Source organism: Taurulus bubalis, assembly GCF_910589615.1.
Source record: "Taurulus bubalis genome assembly, chromosome: 1".
In the NCBI taxonomy this organism is placed as follows: Eukaryota; Metazoa; Chordata; class Actinopteri; order Perciformes; family Cottidae; genus Taurulus; species Taurulus bubalis.
In genome coordinates, this window is record NC_136589.1 from 8,402,861 (window position 1) to 8,426,365 (window position 23,505).

The 23,505-nt window shown below is 43.0% G+C and overlaps 1 protein-coding gene across 1 annotated transcript in view; it reads right to left on the bottom strand.

Moving 5' to 3' along the window:
- Positions 1-402: 402 nt before the first annotated feature.
- The window catches only part of msrab (methionine sulfoxide reductase Ab), a gene marked incomplete at both ends in the record, with an annotated part of 29,473 nt that continues 6,370 nt past the window's right edge, over positions 403-23,505 (bottom strand). The window contains 3 exon segments of the mRNA XM_079228038.1: positions 403-576; positions 9,578-9,684; positions 20,427-20,531. Of these exon segments, the coding sequence (XP_079084164.1) occupies positions 403-576; positions 9,578-9,684; positions 20,427-20,531 (386 nt within the window).

Consider the following 23,505-nt stretch of genomic DNA (forward strand, 5'->3'; position numbering starts at 1 on the left):
TATTATCGTCTTATTTTTTGAATATGTGTCTCTGTACATAGTAGTTTGATGTTTATGTTTAATCTTTGTCCAGGGGGTTGTCCTTGTTTTTAGCTGTATGTCTATTTGTATTGTAATTGAGAGCAAATTCATGTTATGTACACACACATACTTGACTAAAAAAAGTGAATTCTGACACTATATTTATATCTGACAGACAGATACACATATTAAAGCTTTGATTAAAATGTTTGCTAAATCATAGTGGTGTATTTGCAATCTGACTAATTGTGTCAGAAGACAATACATACCCAGAGTAATATAATTATCCAGTGGATCAAAAAGAAAAGATTAGGATTAATCAATGCCCAAATCACAACCTTAAAAAAATCCTCATCCTTTTCTTTCTCACCCCACATTCCTTCACAGTTTATCCTTCCTGGCTCCAATGGGACAAGAGACTCCTGTTCCTTTGAGGCCACAATAGCCCTTTGGGTTTTTCTTCAGATACTGCTGGTGATAGTCTTCAGCGTAGTAAAACAGCTGGCCCTCCTGGATCTCTGTGGTGATGCCACCGTAGCCTTTGTCATCCAGCTCCTATATAGGGACAAAATACAGAACATAACATCATTTTTAAACAAATTTGCCTCTGCATTTCATACACAGTGAAATGACGAAGGTTATGAGGTTAGATTTAAGGTGTGTTCACTTTAACGTGGAGATACAGAACTATTGTCCACCTTAATCCTATACCTTAATCCCAATTAAAGCCTGTTAAAGGTTGAAATCCCTAAAACATGCGGAAAACATTCCTAGCATGCAGCATCTTCATAAGCTCAGATTCTGTAGCCTGTCTACAACCCCTCAGCCATGACATACATTCAGTACTACTTTCTCCATTTTCTATAACTTCCAAAAAATGTAGACCCCTTTTTAAATGGTTGTTTTATTCTGTAGTGTATTGGATGTGCACTTTCAATACCTCTCGCTAATACAGTAAAGAGTTTTTGCTCCATGGCTAGAAAGCAGGGTGATTGAGTGACAGAAGAAAGGAACGTATTTTTCTTTCAGTAGTGCAGCTTGCCTCTGTGGCTCTCTCTGTGGGACAAAGCATCAAAGAGTATCCGCTCTCTTTGAGAACTCTTTAAGACACTTTCATACTTACACCTTTCTAAACACTTTGAGAAAAGGCTTCAAACGCACACACAAAAAAAGCACACAGACACACACACACAAGCACACACACACATTAATACCTCTGACAGATATATCAAATACCTGCTGAGCTGAGTGGTTTTCTCTATCTGATAATACAAGCACTCAGTCCTCTAGATCAGTGCTCCTGAGAGCTGACAAAACAACAAGTCTGAGGTGCACTGGGAGTGTCTGAGGGCAACAAGTAACTTGCATGTAGCACTACATCTCAGAACTGTGTGCAGCTCTGAGGAGCTTTGCTTTATGGGGGCGTCAATTGACAGGGTTCAGCAAGCACCATGCCAAAAAGTATCAAAATGTCTTATCAAAGCTACTCCAAATACTGCAGAATCGTCCGCATTTGTATTGCGGAACTGTGATCCTCCTCATGTAAAAAATAAAATCACATCCTTGTAAAATATTGTGAAAGACACAGTTTTTAATGTGTCAATGCCAGACTTGTGAAAAAGCTCATGTTCCAATATGGAGTTGTCACTTTAGAGCTACATTAATCAATATTTTATATATTAAATAACTCAACTGGTGTGACATGTAAAATGTGTTGCGATAAGTGACGAAGACACAGAATTATCACGCAACTTTGCAATCCTTCTGAGCAGGTTTAGCTCAACAGTGTCTCCGCTTCGGTTCACTCTCACTGCTCTCAATAGCCCCAGTTTCCAGCAGCAGCACGCAGCTCATTTCAGTAAGAAGGTCTGGTAAACCCACAATAGGCTACCTGCCTATTGTGGGTTTATATATATATATATATATATAAACTAAGTTTTATGGCAGAATAATTTAGAGGAAAAAACATCATAAACTGTCTCCAGAAAATCCCAATGACAAATACCATAGTATATTATTCCCACCATTTTTCGACACCATTCAGTGACCCCTTGTGACCTGTATGGAGCACATCTGCATCATGATTATACACTTATTCAATCAGGTTTTAAAGTTGAATTTGTTGCCCACCTGCTATTAAATATGAACCTTCCCGTGCTTTAAATCTCAACTGTTTCGAGCTGCAATTTATAAACAATAATTAAGGATAGGAGTTGAATATTATCACATAAAAATGTCAGAAAATACACTGTTCATCATCATATTTGAGATGCTGGAAGCAGAAAATGTTTTTTTTTTTCCTTGATAAATTACTTTATTGATTATCTGATCATCACAATTGTAGATAATTCATTTACAATTAATCTAAAACCCTTTAAAGCGCTTATATTTGCACTCATATCTACATATTTTACTGATACTGTAACTGAACTGAATATTAAAGGATGGACATTTATAGTTAGTCCTCAGGTCATCTGTATTGCAAGAGGAAGGCACGTTTGAAAATGCATCAATACTAATTTACAAAAGGTAATAATGTTAGTGAAGGGCTGCAAGTGTATAATTTTGTCCACATGGAGGCAGTGTGGTACAAGCTGTATGTGTGTGTGTGTGTGCTTGTGTGTGCTTGTGTGTGTGTGTGTCTGTCTGTGTGTGTGTGTGTCTGCTGGAGGTGATGCAGTGGAGTCAGTAAATCAAAGCTCCGCGCCCCACAGAGAGGCTGAGGCAGCGGCTGACCTCCAAGTCCTCAGTGGCTGCCGCTACAATGTGAGGGCTCTAATCTCCCTGCAGAAAGGACCCAACGTCCACAAAGCAGACGACAGCCAGAACAGCAACCTCACATGCACGGACATATTTACCTTTTTCACATGCATACTGTGTGCAGTCTGACACAGAGGAACCTGTTTGTTCTGCCTACATCCAACAGCATTGTGGTGAACCAGCCGACACAAGCATGGGATCTTTGTACATCATGGCCTAATTAATCAGTCATCGCCACAGAACCACTGTAGTAGCAAACCCTCCGGGGCAGAGGATGCTCCATGTGAGGAGAACACAATGTCCAAGAAAAGGTCTGCTATTCCGAGCAAACGTACACCCCCGCCCCGACATCCCCGCACAACTCCCTCGCTCTTCATCCAGCCCTTTACAGCAGTCACAACACGGCGGCCATTTTAGATCTATAAATCAGAATGCATGGCGTCACACCACTGTGTATAACCTTATGTGGCTTCGCTCTCTCTCCCTCACTGCAGCAGCAGCAGAGGAATGGAGGTAAGGATGTGGACTGTAAAAAAATGGCAAAGATGGAGGAAAGAACATTTCAGAGTGGAAGAGCAAACGCTATGTCCTCAAGTTGGGCATTTTGATGCTCGTGATGAGGATGTTTAAATGACGACTACAGAGGGAGAGAAATGTGTTCCCCTGTGTTTGTATGTAAGGATTGAAACTAAAGGGTCATGAATACAGAACGCGTAAGGTAGAGTTCAGGGTGTGTTTGTGTGGATATTAGTGTCACTGTGGGGACACAAATCACGTCACTCCGCCACATTATGGAGTGTCGCTTCCCATTTAGTGACAAAAAGCGGGTCCCCACGAGGTAAACCGTTACATTGTGGGGGTTAAGACTTGGTTTGACTTGTTTTTTGGTTACAGTTAGCGTTGGGATCAGTCATGAACTGCTTATGGTCAAATTGCGGGGAATGAATGTAAGTCAATGCAATGTCCTCCTAAGTGACCAAAACATGTTTGTGTGTATGTGTGTGCGTTTTTTTAAGGGTTCACTCAGCCCAGTCAGCCCTTCCTTTCTTCACGCCTGTCGGAAATACTCCCCTGTCAAAGGCATGGCTGAACGGGTGCATCTCTCTCTCTCTCTCTCTCTCTCTCTCTCTCTCTCTCTCTCTCTCAGACCACGGCTTCGTGCTACGAAGTCCTCCTTGCTCTCCAGCCAAGCGAGAGAGAGACCCCTCTCGCCATCGCCAGAGAGACGGCCTCGGGACACAAATAGGACGTGACACCCCGAGAGAGAGGGTGGAGGTGGAGGAGCAAGAGAAGGAAGGAGAAAATGCACTCTCTCCTCTCGTCCTACCCCACTGTCTTGTCTCTCTGTTTTTTTCCCCTCGGAAGGCCTACGGCTGCAGAGTGGTGGGGAAGAGACGCACATTGACATAGAGTTTGTGACACCCGATGACTCATGGTGAAGACATTTGAAGAGGAATATGACCTCAATTCAGTGATATATTTAATCATCCCATAGTCCATTCCTGTTGCTGGTGTGTGGTTACCGCCTCATTTTCTATCCTTTTATTCATATTTTCTTGGAATATTGAAAAACTGAGATTGTTTATTTAAAAAAGCAAAATTGCAATGCTTCAATGTAAAAAATACTACATCACAAGCATTAAGTCCTATATTGTAATTTTACTAGACTTGAAGAACAAAATGATTCATTAGGGAATTGAATGATGCCTATAAAGATGTCAAATTACAGAATTATTGGAGAATATCATTTTCTGATGCAGTACTGTGTAAACAGCGTGTAATGTTATAGTTTAACTACATTATATATGCAATACACATGTATTGCATGTAAAACATTGATCTGACTATCTGCCAAAAAATGGCATAAAATTATACAATTATGCAAAATATTCCCTGTGAAATGAAGTAGACTAGAAAGTAGAAATAAAATAAAATGCATTAGTGCCTCAAAGTTGTACTTAAATAAAGCACTTAAAACTTAAATGTACGATAATTATTAGAATATAAAGACAAAAGACAAATGATTTGTAGGTTATTAAGAACTCTCCTTTGCACGGACCTAGAAACAATGTCACCTTCACTGCAGCTGCGCACCTGATCGCCGGAGCACATGAAGCCCTTCAACATCCTAAAAATGTAAATACACTTTGAGGACTGCCAGAAGCAAAGTTGCTCCGCGTGACAACGCGGGTACCAGATAGACTGGCTCTGCCTCCTGAAAACACACAAAGTAGGCTGACATGATACTTATCGACTGCTCCCCACACTTGCCCTCCATGACCTCCCAGAGATAGACGGAGCGATAGTGATGGAGAGAAGACGAAGGAGCAAGACAGACTGTGAGAGGAAGAGACAGAGATGGTGCAGAGACACGCAGGAAGAGATGGAGCGAAGTGGAGGAAAGCATGGGAGATTATCCAGAGGCTGACAGAATGAAAACACATCGTAGTGAGGTGATGAAAAAATAGAGACAAGATAACGAAGATTCACACATTGTGCTTCATGTTCCTGCAATGTTCTGTAAAAAGCCAGATATGTAAAACATTCTTGTACATCCCTGCGTGTGGGTGAGCTAAAGGATGTGCGTTCCCTCCGTGTGTTCGTCTGCACAGAGGATGAAGAGGTTTTTTTTCCTGCCCTGCTCTGTTCATCTTTCTCTTTTTCAGCGCAGGTCAGGCATCCATTTTAGCTGGGCTCTAATCTTCAGTGAGCGCTCCTACATTTTGTGAGCGAGGAAGCCAACACTCCTACATTTTGAGAGGGTGAGAGTACGCACACACTTTGGTCTCTGAGCGAGGCGCTGCGTGCTCCTACATCGTTATTTTTTGTTTTGTTTTATTTCAAGGGCAGACAACAAGTAGCTCAACATCTGAAGGCGGAAAAATGCAGACTGCATTCTTCTGAAAACATTTCAGCTGCACTGTACTCAATATCTGTAGATCAGTATCTCACTCAGGGATGGGCATTTGCCTTCTGGCAATTAAAAACAAATTTGTGAACAATATACCTCTTACGATGTTCTATTAACTGCTATATCTTAGCCAATACTACCTTGTAGTTTCGCGAGAAAGATGTCATGTTGCGATCGATTCGTTCGGCAAACGGCAAAAAGATTTCCATGTAAAACACAGACAGACTTTAAAATGAGGGAGCTGGGGAATAGCTGGAAGGGTAAATCTGACTTTTGAAGACTTTCCAAAATGAAAGGACGTGAGCTTGTGTGACTTGAAGCCCGATTACAAAACCTGCTGATGCTGTGCCCCGTTTTAACAACCCCCGGGCTTCTCCTCGAGATTTTTAGCCCCAAACGATCCCCCCCCTTTTTTTTTTCAGCCGTCACCCCTGTGCACCCCCCTGTGCACCCCCCTGTGCACCCCCTTTCAAGCTCATTAAGTTAGGATGCCTTATCAGAGGGCACACTCACCCCTCCAAGGCCCTACACACATGCATGTGCACACACACACACACACACACACACACACACACACACACACACACACACACACACACACACACACACACACACACACACACACGTGATATTCAGCTGGCTTGATAAAAACTATTGTTCATACATGCACACACACACACACACACACTCATCTCTCTCTCTCTCTCTCTCTCACACACACACACACACACACACACAGAAAATGGAGGTGTAGAAGCCCCGTACCTCCATTTTTTTCTCCAAACCCTAACCCATCTCTAACCGACCCCCACCACCGCCCTGCACTCTCCTTCTAATCAACTCTCCCCGCCCCACACCCCCTCCACACCCAGCTCTGGGGAGACACATTTCAGCAGAGAGGGGAAGATGGAGAGAAAGAGAGAAGGGGAAAGAGGAAGAGAAAGAGATTCACTCCTCCTCTCTGCTCTGCTGCCACAGCGGCTTGACTACAGAAGCCTTTGATGTTCTGCAAATTTCAAATTTCATTATAGAGAACCCCCTTCTCCTCTTCCCTCCTCCCTTTCCCCCACCTCTCTCCTCCCCCTCTCTGCTCTCGCGCTTAAACAAGCTTTTCTGCCTCACTCTCCCACACCCCCACCCCCAATGCTGAAGTTAAGAAACTGAAAGCCCTGCAGAAGAGACTCTTCATATGGGTTAATTATTCATTGGGCTCTGCTTGTATGTGCCAAATGTATGTCTCCGTGTGTGTCTGTACGTACATGTGAGTGAGTGTGTGTGAGTCATGGGCTGGCAGTGGGGTGGAATCTGGATTTTGTGATGCCTGTCTTATCTCCGATCGTCTTGGATCGCCTCCACCCACGCTCTCTTGTCACTCTACCGAACATGCACTTACTTCTCCTGATAAGAGAGCGCTGGCCTTTTCGGATAAAACAAAAACACACACACAACCACACACACACACACACACACACACACACAACCACACAACCTCACGTGCACAGACAGACACACAGCAAGACCTTCCTCTGTAGAGATGCCATTTTCAAGCCAGGGCGTTCTTTAGACTCAGCATCAATGCGGCAAGGCAACCATTTCAGGACAGGAAGCTGCCATTTTGGTTCAGAGCTTGTCAGTTGCTTTGAGACGATATGTGTCCCAGTGGCCCTCAGATGAAACTGGGGTGCCACTGAAGTGGTTGACAGATCGGTGGTGTCAGCAGCGTTGGTGGGGAGAGAGAAGGGGAGAAGAGGAAAAAGTCTGAGTGCTGTATCGGCTTTGGATGTTCGTAAATGGGTGTGTTTTTTGAGTGTCTGCTGTAAACTGGGTTACAGTTCTCATCTTTTCTTTCGGCACGGAGGTGACAAGAAAATAATGCTTGATATAAGACTTTTTTGATAACATGAATCCATTGAAACCGTATGCAGTTAATTCAATATTTAGAATTCATGTCGTAGTCATTACATATCTTTTGACATACATTGTTATTTTCAGAAAAAGTTAGGTTACTAAATTGTCAGTGGTGCCATGAATATTATTCAAAGGTTTTCAACACACAGCATATATTTCTATACTGCATGAATTGATAGATATAGAAGAACACGTTTACAAGGGATTTAAGGGCATTGTAAGCTGTATTTTGGTTAAATATTAACGATGGTCTAATAAAAACAAGACACCAAGCAAATGTTTATGGATTTGATTGCTACAATTTTTTCTTCCTTTGACATCTCACCTCAAGGACCATTTAGTTGCTGGTTGCTGGTCATGTTGGCCTAAAGTTGAGTTTCAAAGTTTATTACATGATTATTGTAACGTTCAATGATTGAACAAATATTAAATATTAAATATTATTTCCATTTGTTATAAATATATACATTTTAGCCCTACATTTCCCATCAAACTTTGGGTGAGGCATTTCTGAAGTCAATGCGTTCCTTAATTCACACCTCGTGTATTAAACTCATCCTCTCCAGTTGTGATTGTGTGTGTGTGTGTGTGGGAGGAGGGGGGGGGGGGGGGGGGGGGGTCAGTCAGTTGATAACCTGTCAGTAAGGCCCTCTAATCTGATTGCCTCCCTCTTTTTCATTTTTTCCCCTCCATTTACCACCTTCCTGGTCTCAGCTGCCACTCCTCTTTCACCTCTGACCCCAGCCCAAGGCCAAAGTTGGGAGGTTGTCGCCGTGGTAACATGAACAGCCCCGTGGCCCATGACTGCTGACCCCGGGATCCCTAAGTAACCATGACGATCATAATTTGCTCCCCTCCGCCCCTTGCCAGCTTGTTCATGAATTCCATTTTGAGAGGCAAGGGATGAACAAACGAAAGAGATGCAGGGATCAACGGATAGATGGACTAATGGATGGAGGGACGGACAGATGGACGAAAGAACAAAAGGGAGACGCGTGTGCCACTGAAAGGACACGCTTTTGAAATGAGTTTTGATGACCTAATGACCCTTTTCCTCTCATTCACTTTACGAAAGAGAGTCTCCCATTGGATGGAGATGGAGATCAACTTAACAGAGGTGGCTTTGCTTCACTAAACAGCATCAAACTCTAAGAGGTCACCACTCCAGAGACGGATGTTTTATTCTTATTCAAATAACTGGGACAACTCCAAACTACAGCTTAGTGCTGCTTAACACCCCCTCCCCCCAAAAAAGTCCTTACAAACATGATACAAAACACAAACATTTAGTACTGAAAGTACCTAAAAAACTGTAGATCTATATGATGTGTGTAACGTTTGGGCAGTGTATCTTATGTTACACCCGTAGACTGTATATAACATCACTTTGAGCTGCAGTTTTGAGGCCTTCCAGTTCAGCATATTGATATTGTTTTTTGGCCGTCACAAACCTTTTTGTTTTTTAGAAACCAAAAGTGACATGATCGGGTGGAGCCAAGTACAACTGAATGCTGAAAAAGCATTTTGAAACCCCACTGTGAAAGGGTTAAACGAAAAAAAGGACAACAATTCTCAGACAGGACAACATCGTGGTAGCGACCTGTCAATCAAAAAGGAGCAAGGCTCTAATGGAAATCCCACTTTATAGCCTATTTTACTCTAAATGAGATCATGATTTACTAAATGAATATCATACTGTATTGAACAAGACTTGAATCTAGCGATTGAGACAATACTTCTTTATGCAACCAGAGGAGTTTCCCTCTGATGGCTATAAGAATAATAATGCACCTTAAGGCACTAGCCCATTGAAGTTTGCCGACTGGTACCTCAACACTGAACAGAATATTATGAAAAATATAGCATTATTCATTATTATACCATTATTTACACTTTTTCAACAGATGCTAAACGTTACTCTACACCTGATCTGGTTATATGCAACACAATGCTTGAGTGTGTATGCGGGTACTATACCTGCTGGAAGGCAACTTTGCTCTTCAATGCAAGCTCCTGTTGAGTGGGGTTGGATGTGTAGATGGCTGAACGATACTGAGTACCGCAGTCATTTTCCTGCCTCATACCTGCGTAAACAAACACACATACACACATAAAGGGGCAGACAATAAGACACCCTACAAAAAAGCTTAAGTAGCACAATCACAACAGACAAAGTGTAATTTGCATGTAAAAGGTTTTCACAATTATGTCATCATCCCGCATCTTGAATTCATGAAGCCAAATGAATTTAAAGATCACAGCAGATTTGGGTTTTCATTAGGGAGGCCTGCTGTGTGTAGGTGTATGGGCTCATGTAAGTGGGTGTATTTTCTTCTTCTTTGTCATCTCTGTGACACTGCCAACATTTTCATCAGCTTTACATCAGTGTGTTTGGAGGAGGCCCAGGCCAAGTGTACCTTGACTTGGAGGCCAAACAGCTGCCATCACTGCGGTGCTTTTGAGAGTCTACAATCCTGAGCGTTTCTGGCATCCATGGACCAGTCCATGGCAGGCTTCTGTCTGTCTCTTACTCTCGCTCCCACTCAGTCTTTGTTTCTTCTCTTTACTGAAGAGCATCATTCTCTTCTGCATTTCTTTTCTAAATCCTTGTCCTTCTCAATCTTTGGCCTCATGTTATGGGCTGGGGAGAGTGTCACGTGTGTGTGTTCTTCTTGAAAGGCTTTTACAGCTTTGTCTTTCAGCCAGCAGGCAGCGACAGTGGCTTAGTATATTTGAACAACAGACACCTCAAACTTTGATCGTTGGTAATCGCTGACCAATAAGCAAAGGCTAGATCAATGAAGAAGCCGATTCTGCTTCTGTCTGCAGTGTCTTTGTTATGTAATAGTATCAGTATTCGTTTTTGTGACTTGTTATTGTGTCCACTTATTTCCCAGTTAAAAAAAAAAGAAATCTTAAGCACTATTACCTCATTATTTTTGGCTAATTGGGGGAAGTGAAACATGCTGTTAACACAACAATGGCACATCAGACACAGAGCAACACTAGCATTAATTTGGAGTTGTGTTTGTGTTCAACAAACTTGAGTGGTTCACTACCCTTTTAATTCAGTTTTTGTATCCACCAACTCATGAGGGAAATATTTGGCAGCTAAATGCTCCACTATGTTCACAAGCAAGTTGTTCTAACTTTGTCTGCCATTTGCTGCAAGGCAGATTGTTGTTTTTTTGGTCGACAACTGCGGTCTGCTGTAACTGGAAAAGGGTTGCAGAAAGCGATAAGAGTGAACCAAAATATGTTGGTATCTGTAAAATAAAAATAAAACAATGGGCTGAAAGATGCTAAATTGCTGAGGGGGATCTGCAGAGACACTTTCATACGACACTATCATTTGATTAGTGCTTTAAATTGGTAAAACAGTGCCTCTCTAAACTGCAATGTGTGGTTAAGGTAGTCAGTTTGTGTGATTAAATCCGTATTGTGCTCTAACCGGAAAGATAATGATGTCAAGCCTAACTATAAGAAGCTCAGATGACATGAGAACAGATGATGAACAAAAACATTATTAACCAATCTGCCATGCCACAGTTTACCCTTGTGGTGCTCAACCCCAAAGGATGTCCTCATGAGAAAAGGTCTGTTGCCCATATAAGCTTTAAACATGTTTTACATTTTGTCCAACCACATACTGTAAGGGTTAATATCTACACAGTATATGTGATGTGTTCTATGTTGTGGGAGAAAACTGATTTTCCCTGAATGTGCTGACAAGCTGGGGCCACAAGATGTTGGCACCTCCTTGACACAGCATATCTTATTCACTTTAGATGAAATGTTACCTTTCATCATTGAGTGTCACAATCCATCTGTGACAGGCTGTTCAGATATAATGGCTATAAGTATTCATCTGGTCTTCATTCAAATCAGAGTAGACAAGCAGACGTTGCTCGCTCTCCGACACACACTGAATGCCTCATAGAATTTGCTTCACTGAAAGTGATAAAACGGTGTGTTGTGGAGATTACCCTGTTGAACGATATGCGTGCATATTAGTCTTTGTATTTTTGATAGAGAACATATTAAAGAGAATAAGCTCTATACAGAACAATTCATTTTACTTTCATATCTGCTCCGAATAAAGCTAATGGGCATCTCTATCACCTTAAAGTGAATGGCATTGTTACCATGATTTATTCATGCTAATTAATGAAACGTCAATTATAAAATTCTACTGTATCTCTATGAGCCTAAACACCGAATCCGCAACTTTCGTCTTTCAGTGCAGGGTTGATTATTGGAAATTCCGATGACAACAAAAACAAGCCAACCAATAAAATAATGGATTAATCAATTAGGCCTATTATTATTATTTTTACAAGCAGAAGAAGCATATGAGCACACTTTGCTTGAGACATCCACAAACCCTGAAATGATAAGCTGAACATTAAGATTTGTATTAAAGGTCATGTATCACATATGATAGACATAAATGATGAACGCCAGTGCATTGAAGCTCATCGTAGACACCTGTTACAATAACATCCTTCATTGGTGCCACCCACAGGACTTGTGACCGCAACTTTTCTACAAAGTATTAAAAACTTTGAATAACGAGCTCCCCTGCAGTGTGGGTTATGTGACTTGAGGATGGGTTTATTGTAGTAAAAACACAAATGATATCGATGATTGTGTGACCGGTGGAATGCACAGAATGTGAATATTCGTGTCGGCATGATGTGAAAGGTTTGAACACGAAAAAGAGGAAAAATAAGAGCATATCTACCATCCTCTTTTTAAACAGTTTACAGCTGAACACCACTCATACAACTATTATGCAACTAATTAGTTTTGCAGGTAATTGGTTATTTATTATTAACAGAAAGTATTGAACAAAATGAAGATTTGGTGAGCCTGCTTGATAAGGAGTTGGCACTGCCAAAAATATTACAACTCACCATGAACGTCTGTACTAAATTTCATGAGGATCCATCCAATGGCTATTGAGATATTACAGTCTGAACCAAAGCGGTGGCCCAACCTGCAGACCACCGTTACCATCCATAGTGGCATTATGCTAGTGTGGCTAAAACACATCCCCGATATCATATTCTACTATTTAATTTTACAATGTAAATTACTTCCATACATCTTATCTTTATTTTGTCATTCACAAATAAACCCACTCTCTTATTTATCTCCCTCTGCGTCCATCTCTACCGTCATCCTCTTTCTCTCCGTCTCTGCAGTGTTGGATGTCGGCCATCTTGCCCCCAGCGCTGTTGTTCAGTGACGGGGCTAATGGTGGCCCCTCCATCAAAGGCCACCGAGCCACTCTGCCATTGGCTTCCTACCAGAGCCTTTACTCTGATTGGCTGTCTGGCTGGGGTCTCGTAGCTTTGCTGCTCCCAATGACCTTCCATGTTGACCCAGAGGTTCTGACCAGCTCTCTCTCTCTCTCTCGCTCTCTCACACTCTCACTCTCACACACACATGCTTTGTATACCTGTGCACGATCATGTGTGGATAATACATGTATTAATCTTGAGAGGAACATGTATAAACAATATATATCATAAAATGTGGTATGCTGTAATTTGATTAACGCTATTTTAGCAAAACAGAATATAATTGATCTCCTATCTTACAGGAAAGGTAGACATTTAATATCTTATATAAGAAAGTAAAGACGAGAAAGGCTTTTCATCACAAAGAAACGGTTAATGATATGGAATATCAAAGAGAAGTCAAGAGACAAACACCCTTGAGTGGTGGTAGCAGCTTCCAACACAAAGACAATTAAGATTCATCAAATCTTCAGAGATCCCTCCTCCATCGGACGAGGAGTTACTCCCTCATCAAAATATTAACACTATCCAAAATATCAGCCAAAGTTTTGACTGTACTAAATCCAAATCCATCCCCAAAAGCATAAAGTGCTCAAAGAACTACAACGGCAATCCCCCCTCCTGCCTTCGACGTCTCTCTCTTGCTCTCTCCATTTTTAACAGCCCCCTCCGTTATTTTCCCCATCCATCAAAGACGGCAGTAATTATTAATGAGAGCCTCCCTGTTCTTTCTGCATTATGCATGAGAGCATTGCCTCTGAAAGCAGAGGGTAATGGGGGGGTGGACAGAAGTGGAGGGTTTCGGGTCACACACGTGCACAAACACATACACACACCACCGCTCAGGGTCACTGACCTACGCCCACAAAGCCAAAAATATTAATTATACTATATACCCCCCCATAATATATATATATATGTTTTAAAGTAGCCCCTTTATAACAACAGCCAACATCAGACATCATGGGAGGGTGGTGGCTTATTATAAGACATGCATAGACTTTTTAGGCTTGTTGTGTTTAAATCCACTGAGATTTCTTGCAACTCTGTAAAATCTCTTCTGGTGTTTACCCTTACATGCAAAAAAAGAAATAGAAAAAACATGTCTCTGTTCCGTTTGTCCCTGCTGGCTGTTGAGGATAAAAGCCTACGATTTCTCCACTTCACCTTCACTCCTTCCTTCAGCAGATTGTGCTCGTTCACCTTTTGTCTTTTGTTTTCCTTATTCCCTCCTCACTCATTTCCCTCCACCGTCCATTCCCTTTTCCCATTAACCAAGTTCAACCCCAGTTCATATATCTGACATGCATGTGGTTGAGGGGCAGTGAGGGAAGGGATGAAGATGCACCAAGCATAGACCGGCTTGTAATTTTAAGTTGCAGGCTTCAACGCTTGTAATGTCCTTGTCCAGAACCGACGGCCCGACCCCGGCTTATTCTCCCCTGGTGTCTTTTTACACAACGATCCTTCATCCTTTAACCGCTGAATGAGCTGAGATTAGCCTCACCTCTCCACCTCCTTATGTACCGTCCCTCCTTTCCCTCTATCCCTTTCAGCTCCCTCACTCGCACTGTATTTCAGGATTACTGATGTAGATGTAAAACAAGAAAATATTGTAAATGAGGCCAACCCCCTACTCCCTCCATTTAATTAGAGACGAAAGAATAAACATTTCAGCAGTCAAGCTATTGTCAGTGTCCGCAATTAAGAAATGTTTCTGCGTAATTGGTGACTTTTTGCATCCTTCTGAACAAGGACTAGAGACATTTGAAGTTAATTTCAGAATTATTGCACTTGGCAGTGCATGCCAATTAGACTGCAGCAGAGTGAGCACTAATGAACAATCTGATATTTCTTCTTCTTTTACTTCTTCATGGCTACCCCCTACCTGCATTTCCCTACACCGTCACACAATGTGATACTTGTTCACCTCACCCCCTTCAGGTCTAGAGCGAGAACCCTAACACTGCCCTGCACCCGAGCTGAAACATCATCATGGATTATTTGGAGGTTTTCACACTGATAGAGTCTGATAAGCTCACGTTATTTCTACAATTCTGTCAAAAAAAAGTACACAGCAAATTAAAAAAAACAACTGCAGTCTTCCCCGTGTGTGTGTGTGTGTGCGTGATAGTACTCAGAGTTGTGCCGTACCCCGCGGTCCCGTTATGACTGTGTGCGTGCCAGCAGAGCCCTCTCCTCCTCTCCCCTCTCAGCTGCTATTTTTGCCCTGTTCTTATGTAAGCTGCTCCTGACGCGCTGGAGACAGAGGCAGAGTACGGAGTTGGGATGGTGAGAGCATCCCCAGCGGACACACACATACACTCGCCTGCACGTGCAAACACACACACACAATATATATATATATATATATAGACACACACATACACGCACACACACACACACACACACACATACACACTAAGGGGCCTGAATATGTGACACATGCAAACATACATAGCAAAACCGAAAGTGAAGCTCTGCTGGCTGTCAGATGGTGGCACTACACATTCAGAGGGAACCTTAAACCAACAGTGGAACTGTGTTTGCCTCGGCAATAGTGCCGTGTATATGTGTGTAGATATGGCTCTAAGGCGCACATCATGTAGATTACTGCAGTAACTTTCGTCATGCCTTTTATAAATCTGTTACATCTCTTCCATTTTATTTTCTCGACTGCAGCAGTGCTCTCTAACATGATCACTTCATGGTTCTGGGCATGTTGTCAGAGCACTGTGACTCTGGCCCTCACACGGTTTATTTTTAGTCACATCTAAATACAAAACTTGTTCGACTGTTTTCAGAGATGGGAGAATACGTTACATTTCCCTGATTTTAAATCAGTGAAAATGTAAATGTTTTGTTTGCATGTATGTTTCTATCATAATGTTTCCGTCAATTCATCAAATTAAAAAATGAAAATGAAAAAATTGAAATAAACTGAAATATTATCCAATGAGCATTGCTGCAAATTTTATAACAATATTACTTTAACGTCTTCAATTTTTCTGTCCAGAGTCAGTTTAATTTCCCTGTCGGCAGCTTATTTGTAAGACAGTAAGGATTTTTCTTATTTCAGAGCAAATATTTTAATTACAGTTAATATGATTTTGTGTGGCAACTCAATTTTCCAACACTGAAGGTAATTGCAAATATTTAGGCTCTGTCTGCATTTGTCTGTGTTATTTGTTTTCAGTCATTATTATGCAGAACACTTATGCTGAGGTCTGTCTCTAATCAACAATCACAGATCAGGTTGGGATCTGATGTTTATTTAAATTGTAACCATCTTTGTATTTTGCTCTTTCTTCCTTATCACTATCCCACCCCTCCTTTTCCGTTTTATTTCTCTCATATTGTTTCAATTACGCTTTTATCTGTGGGAGTATTTCTATTTCCATGAAAGGTGAACAAGAGCACAAAACTGTTTCATAAAACTACACAGACTTATGAAACAAGACTATACGAATAACTAATACGTATAACTTCAGCCTCCTCAAACGGACACGCATAACTCAACCCCCACAGCGTGCACACACGTGCCGCAATCTCCATAAATTAGGACTGTCAGTGTGTGTGAGGGTGTAATAACTGACACCTGGTAATGAGCACGCCATTTTCAGCCAATCAGCGCAGAGGGAAGGGGTTGGGTTAGAAGTGTGGGGGTGGCAGAGGTCACAGGTCAAGGGTCAAGGTCACCTCCTGCAGGGTTTGGCTTTAAGATGGCTGAGGCAACCCTAAATTGAGGGATGTGGTGACACGGGGGGACATGGGGGTACCCCAACAGGGAATTGGCGTGTGTCGCAGCCAGCTGGGGTGAAGATATTATATAAGGGAATATTCATGCTCCTTTTAATTGTCAGAAAGTAACTGCCACCAGCGTGACTTGGCAGATGGAAGACAGCTTGATCTATATTTTTGAGCATTTCCACGCCTGTGTTTGCGTGATTAGATAAGATTAGATATTCCTTCATATAAGGCTACATATGAAGTATATACTCTATACAGCGACAACGCAGCTCCAAAAAGAAAAGAAAAGCTCAAGGGAATGTAAATAGTCACAATTACTGATTTTATTGAACTGCACTTGTCTACTTAAAACAACTTTAATATATCTCTTGTGACTCCACTGTCTACCTACAAGGGTGAGTGTGCATGTACGTGAAGACGTTGTCAAATGAGGACAGACGCCTCGGCCATTTTAGCTGTGCATTTGTGTTTTCGCGTCTATCGCTGTTCACTGACGCAGCATCAGCAGTCCACGCCATAAATACTGCATGGCCTCAAAAAATTGAGAGGATGGAAGGAACGAGGTAAGAGGAAGGAAAGGAGAGGAAAAGAGATGAGGAGGAAACAAAGACGAGGGGAAAGCCTTGGTTGTTAAGAAGAAGGGCGGCGGGGAGGGGAATGGAGGAAGAGATGGGAGAACGGGGAAAGTGTGTTGGGGGGTGGGGAAGGAGAGAGTGACTAAGAGATAAAAGTGGAGTGAGTGGATGCGAGTGTGTTTGTGTGATGAGCGGATGGCCTCGGGGAGCGGTCGACTCACTGCGCCGCTCTGCGGATGTGCTGACGGGCTCCAGGCCGTTTGCTCACTCGCCCCTTCACTCTGCTCGCTGCAAAGAGGACAGGGATGTGGGGGGGGGGGGGTGGTCATGCGAGAGGAGGAGAGCGGGAAACTGGGGAAAGAATGTGCAAAATGGACGTGGGAAAGAACTGAAAGGCGGAAAAGAAGAGGCATGAGAAATTACAGAAAAAGAGAGAAGAGTAGCAGAGGTGACCTTATGTTTGAATAGGTTAAGGAGCAAAAAATGATGGGAATGCAACTATGAAAGTAGCAGAAGAGGGATGAGTTGACAGGTTGACAGGGTAAAGTAGTCGCCAGATAAGATGCTTCTTTCCTCCGCTGGGAGTTAAGGGGACAGGGGATAGAGGGAGCGAAACAGGGCCTATATTCCATAACAAGGAAGCATCCCATAAATGAACTGACATGCCATGTGAAGCTGTGTGCACTCTCTTCAATGCATTCACAGTGTGTGTGTGTGTGTTCTGCCTATTCGCATGTACACGCAAATGGAGAAAAGCTGTTTATGAGTAGGCATAATGAGCACTTGTGCATAATGTGAAGTGAACAGTATGCTCGAGTATGGAAATGTGTGCGCAATTGATCTGCAGAGTGTGAAAGAACAGCAAGTTGTGTTTGTGTCTCACCAGTGATCATTCTAAATACATCAAATCATGTGTTCAAGCCCCACCATGAAACGGAGCCCTCTGTTACTCTTTGACATGATGGTGGGACTTTGACTGTTTGGAGCTCACCTGTGCTCGAGTGTTCCCATGCACACACGTGTGAAGGTATGTTACTAAAGAGTTGCAGACGTAAGAAACTTATAATATGGGAGCGTGTTGGATGGGGGGTCTTTATGCAACATCCCAGGGAAACCAGCAGATTGAGACTAGTGTTGCTGAATATGGAAAGAGGGCACACAGCAAAGGCTGCTGGGAGTTTCTGATTGGCTGCTAATGTTGCTATCCAGGCTGGGATTGGTGGAGTTTACGCAGCCCGACATCACGTTGTTGGGACTAAACCCTTTTGAACTGAGGCAAAGCAGAGAGGCACAGATCTCAAAACACATACACGCACACACACACACACACACACACACACACACGTATGTGCATACCCACTTTCAGATACATACCCACGCACACACATTAAAAGAAAGTATTGCATGCAACTGAATATGCATCTGTACATGATAATTCCGCAAGCACTCCAACATAGAGTGTATATATAAATTAGGATGGGCTCTGTGTTGATCGTGTTAGGAGAAAACAGAATGAATAATGTTTCTGAGCTCGTCTCCTTATATAATGATCTCTAGTGAATCTGTGCAGTTGAAAGGGAAAACGGCGAACTTCCTTAATTTCTCCATTCTCTTTTAAGCCAGACTCGAAGGTGGACAGAATAAATTGGAGCTTAAGCATGCGTGAAGGCACAGCCAGCGGGCCCCTTTCCACCACTCCACGCCACATTTGTTAAATCAGAGGAATTTCTTCTACACGTGAACCCAGAATCGGAAAAGATGGAGACACGGCAGGGATTTACATTTAAGTCACGCACAAGGAGCAACACTCCTAGAAAATAAAAGTATATGTGAGTTTGTAGTTATTATGTTGCTTGGTCTTAACTGTGACAATTTTTATTTTCATAGTCAGTACGCTGCATGCTATTAATAAAACAGGAGATGAGACAAGGGAGTGAGTCAGGGGAAATGCATGACTACTCTTCTGGCCTCACTGCCTTTGCCCGTAGCGTGTTGGCTCGACCTATACCTCTGCCTGTAGTAAGATGTGTCTCTGCCTGGCTACAGTGAACAGGAGAATCTCCTCTGATCGAGATGAACCCCAATAGTTACTTCCGCTGCTGCCTCTTTTTTGTCAACCCACTTCTAGTTGACCAGGGGAAGTGGAATGTGAAGAACATATGAAAACAAACGGCTGTTCTGTCAGCTGTATGCACAAACATGGCCGGTGTCTGAGAAAACAACCATGACGGATGCAAAAGAACTGACAGAACTGATGTGGGCAACGTCACTAAGTGTGAATGTGTGTGTGCATGTGTGTGTGCAAGCTTGTTTAAAGGCTGAGGGTTGGGCTCATAAATCCTTGATCTAACTCTTCCCAACTTGTCATGCCCCTCCCTACATTCAATATGAGTGAACAGAGTACTTCTTTGCTTGTCCTTTCTCTATCTCACTTTCACACTTTCACACACACATTCATACATACACACTATCCCTGTGCCCTCCTGGTGCATTAATGTTCTTACATCACCTCCTCCAGTGAGCAGAGAAAACACGAGAGCAAAAAATTCAAAGAGATGGAGTGATGGGTTCTGGGGGATGGGGTTCTTGTCGCCACTGGGATGAGATGGTGGGGGTTTGAGAGACGGGCGGGGAAGAGACGTGTGTCACTGAAGAGGAGAGAGGTGAGGAGACCAGGGTTCAAATGCGATAAAGTTAAACATATTCGGCCCACTGTATAGAGTGTATAGTGTAGCAATATGGATCAGAACCCAACCTGAGTCAAAGACTATTTGGAAACAACTATTTGCTCAAGGGATTAAAGCTCCCCAAGAAACTCATGCACAATAAAACAAAAATATTAACGAAATACTAATCGAGCTAGAAAGGACCAAATGTAGTATCATAATAGCATCAGCGGAAGCCCTTGTGTGAGGTGGATGACAAAAGGCTGGTTTACATTAGATAAAGTACATACCATGTTTTTTTGCAGTTAGGGCTTGAACATGCACCGCACTGGTGTGCCTCTCCATGGATGGCTGGATGTCAGACACATTAACACTGTCTGGCATTGACTTACACCCATGAGACCTCCCCCCATCACACGCAGGCACACGTCTGGGCATCATCCTTCTGCTCTAATACACCCTGTGACCCTCGGGATGGGTCTTATTTGAGGACGAAGTTTTGGGTTTGCGTGCATGTGCGTGTTGCTACCTTGTGTAGGATCATGGCTTTCCCAAAAGCTCTTGAGCAGTTCCTCGAGGCCAACATCTTTAGGGGAGAAGACCACCCTCACCACCTCAGTGTGACCCGTCAGACCTAAAGGAGAAACACAAACTTTAATTTTTTTAAATCAAGTTTAATTGAATTTACACTGAGGTTCCTCCTCCTCCTCTTTCCTCTACACACTTCAAAATGTTGATGACAACTATCACCAAAATCTTGATGCCTGCATGTCTAGTCAAACCGCAAGATTGCATGTTGAAGATTACAAAGCAAAAGTTTTCAGTAGCATTCGTGTGTGGTGTAGGTGACATTGAGTGCATGTGCCCGGGTAGAAGACATTCAGGGTGAAACCGCACTTATGGCAAAATGGGAGTCATAGAAAGGAAAGATAAAGGGGAGAGCGCGCGCGAGAGAGAGAGTACAGGTTAAGGCTTATGGTGAAAGTAGCCAAAAGCACACAGACACTCGCTCCTGTGTGCAGCTGCCAGGACCCCAAAGCTTCAACAAGCTGCCTGCAGGCATTCTCTTACTGGGGGAGGCTGTAGGTCTCACATGCAGGTGTATGGGCACAGACACACACACGGCAGAAAAGGTATACCCACACACCTCAACGCAAATATATACCTTTGCTGAATGTAAATACAGAAGTGTTAGGATTGTATCAATAATAGCCATTCCCATCTCTCACACATTACACAGATACGTGCACAAGTGTACACACACACACACACACACACACACACACACACACACACACACACACACACACACACACACACACACACACACACACATATAGATGCATCAGGTGCAATGCAGACAATTGGAGAAGGCCTGCCAAATTCATGCATCTGGCCTGAGACCCACTTTCTGTCTCTAAATGACACTTGGCACGAAAAAAGGATCATCTCATGCCGAATGAATATGGAAGACTTCACCTCTTACCTAAAATCAAGGATGGCACACTTTTTAGTGGATACTAGCAGTCTGTGACGAGTATCTGAAAATGAATAAGTCAGTGTTTGCTGTTTATCTTTTTTAATAACAAAAACGCCAACATATAATAAAGGATATATTATCAGAGTACGTCTACCTCTTTTACTATGTACATTATGTCGATGTTAGCCATAAAGTAATGCATGGATGTGTGGCACGTGTGCTGTGGGTGTGATGAATGTACAAAAACAAAGAGAAGAGACAGCAGGGTGGACCTCAGCTGTAGGAAGAGAGAGGCAGGAAGAAGCACATGTGCCAATGTATACAGCTAAATGCCCAGGTGAGCTGTAAACCAATTATATACTGGGCAAAGACAGCCTTCACAATACACAGACTGCCATCATATGCATACATTTTGCTGTGGTTAAAGCCAACATTGAGTTGGGTTGTCGCTAGCAGTCATGGTGAAGGACAGGCAAGACCTGCTGCAAAAGTGATGCCACTAAAGCTGCTCGAGATTCAATGTTCTGCTGAAGGACACTTCAGCAGGGTGAACAGCCCTCTGGGTCAGAGTGGCCTCCCAAATCACCATGACATCCTGTTGGCTTTTTTGTTCAATTGTTCTCTGCTGTTGGATACGGTAGAACTTGATTTCATCAAGAGAACGTCATTTTCCAGAAAAAAGCCACCTCTTGTGGTTGTGAGAGTAGTTACTGTCCTCTCTCAGTAGGAAGAACAGAAGTATGGTGTTGTTGCACTGTCTGTGTGGTCAACAAAGCAGGTGACAGGGACTGCAGTTCACGCCTAGTCTCGTACCAACAGACAACATTGGTTTCTTTTAACCATGACCATGATGTTTCCCTAACCTTAACCAATAGTTGTACTTTGTCTAAACTTTGGCAGAGTAGAAAACCTTGATATTCATCTTTTTGGAGTGATCCTATGGGTTGCTATGGAAGAGTCCTCAGCAACCTATTCTGTCAATTAGGTATGACGATTGTTGGATTTGCAGCATTGAAGAGCTTAAGCACAGAATCAACTGATTTGAGAATCTCTACTGTGAATTAGTCAAGATAAAATATGGTAATTGGTAATACCGTCTCCTTCTATCCGTCTCTCAGCTGTCTGTCCTCTCAAGACAAATTTGACTGCAACTCAACCTCTCCCATTTCTGTCTGTCAGACCGTCCACCTATCCATCCTGCCTGTCCTTCCATCCTTCTCTGGCTCTGCTGACAGTTCCATCAGCCCCTACTTTCTGTCCGTCTCTCTATCCGTCCAGCTGTCTGTCCTGCCCTGGCTGTGTTGACAGCTCCTCGGTCTCATGCCGTCGCAGTGTTCTGCTCCGTCATGGCCAATGGAGCGACGCCTGCACTCTCTCAGCCGATGGACAGGCAACCATTCTCCCTTCCACTTTTTTATCAAATTTTCTTTCCCCTCAAAAGTATATTTTACCCGTTTCCTCACTTGCTGCAGCTTTCAGTCTCTCTCTTTTTCTGTCATCTTCCATCCTCCTTCATAGATGGCCATCTTGTTGCTGGGAAGCTGACAGAAAGGGAGACATGGGAGAGGTAGACAGATAGGAAGCCCAAAGCGTCTCAACCCTTCTCTCCATGTCCCCCACGCTACACCTGCATCTGCACTCCATGCCTGCATGTAATAATGCGTCCTTGGAAATGGAGGAGCCCCAAACTAACAGTTCACGACTCCTGATACACAGGACAGGCACGCCGAATAAGAGCGAGCCAGAATTAACCTCTGAATTATATATTGCCCTGCATGAATCTATTTGAATCTCAAAATGAGGAAAACGAACAGAAACAATTTTGGACGTAGACATAAAAAAATGTTAAGGGCTTTGATAGCAAATTCACCGAATTCAAGCCATATCGCAGTCTCAGGAAAAGAAGCCGGTTCATGGCGCTTCATACGCAGTAACCTCTGTTGGAAAAAAAAAACGCCGCAGTACAGCACAGTACAGAGCCCAATCCTTACAAGTAGGTCATGGGGGGGGCGGGGGCGGGGGGTGCAGCCCATCTGGAGCAGTGCATTCTGAGTAGTTGACTGCAGATGAAGGGAAGGCGGCGAAAGGATGAGAGCGCTTGTACTTAAAACACGACTCTGTATCTTTT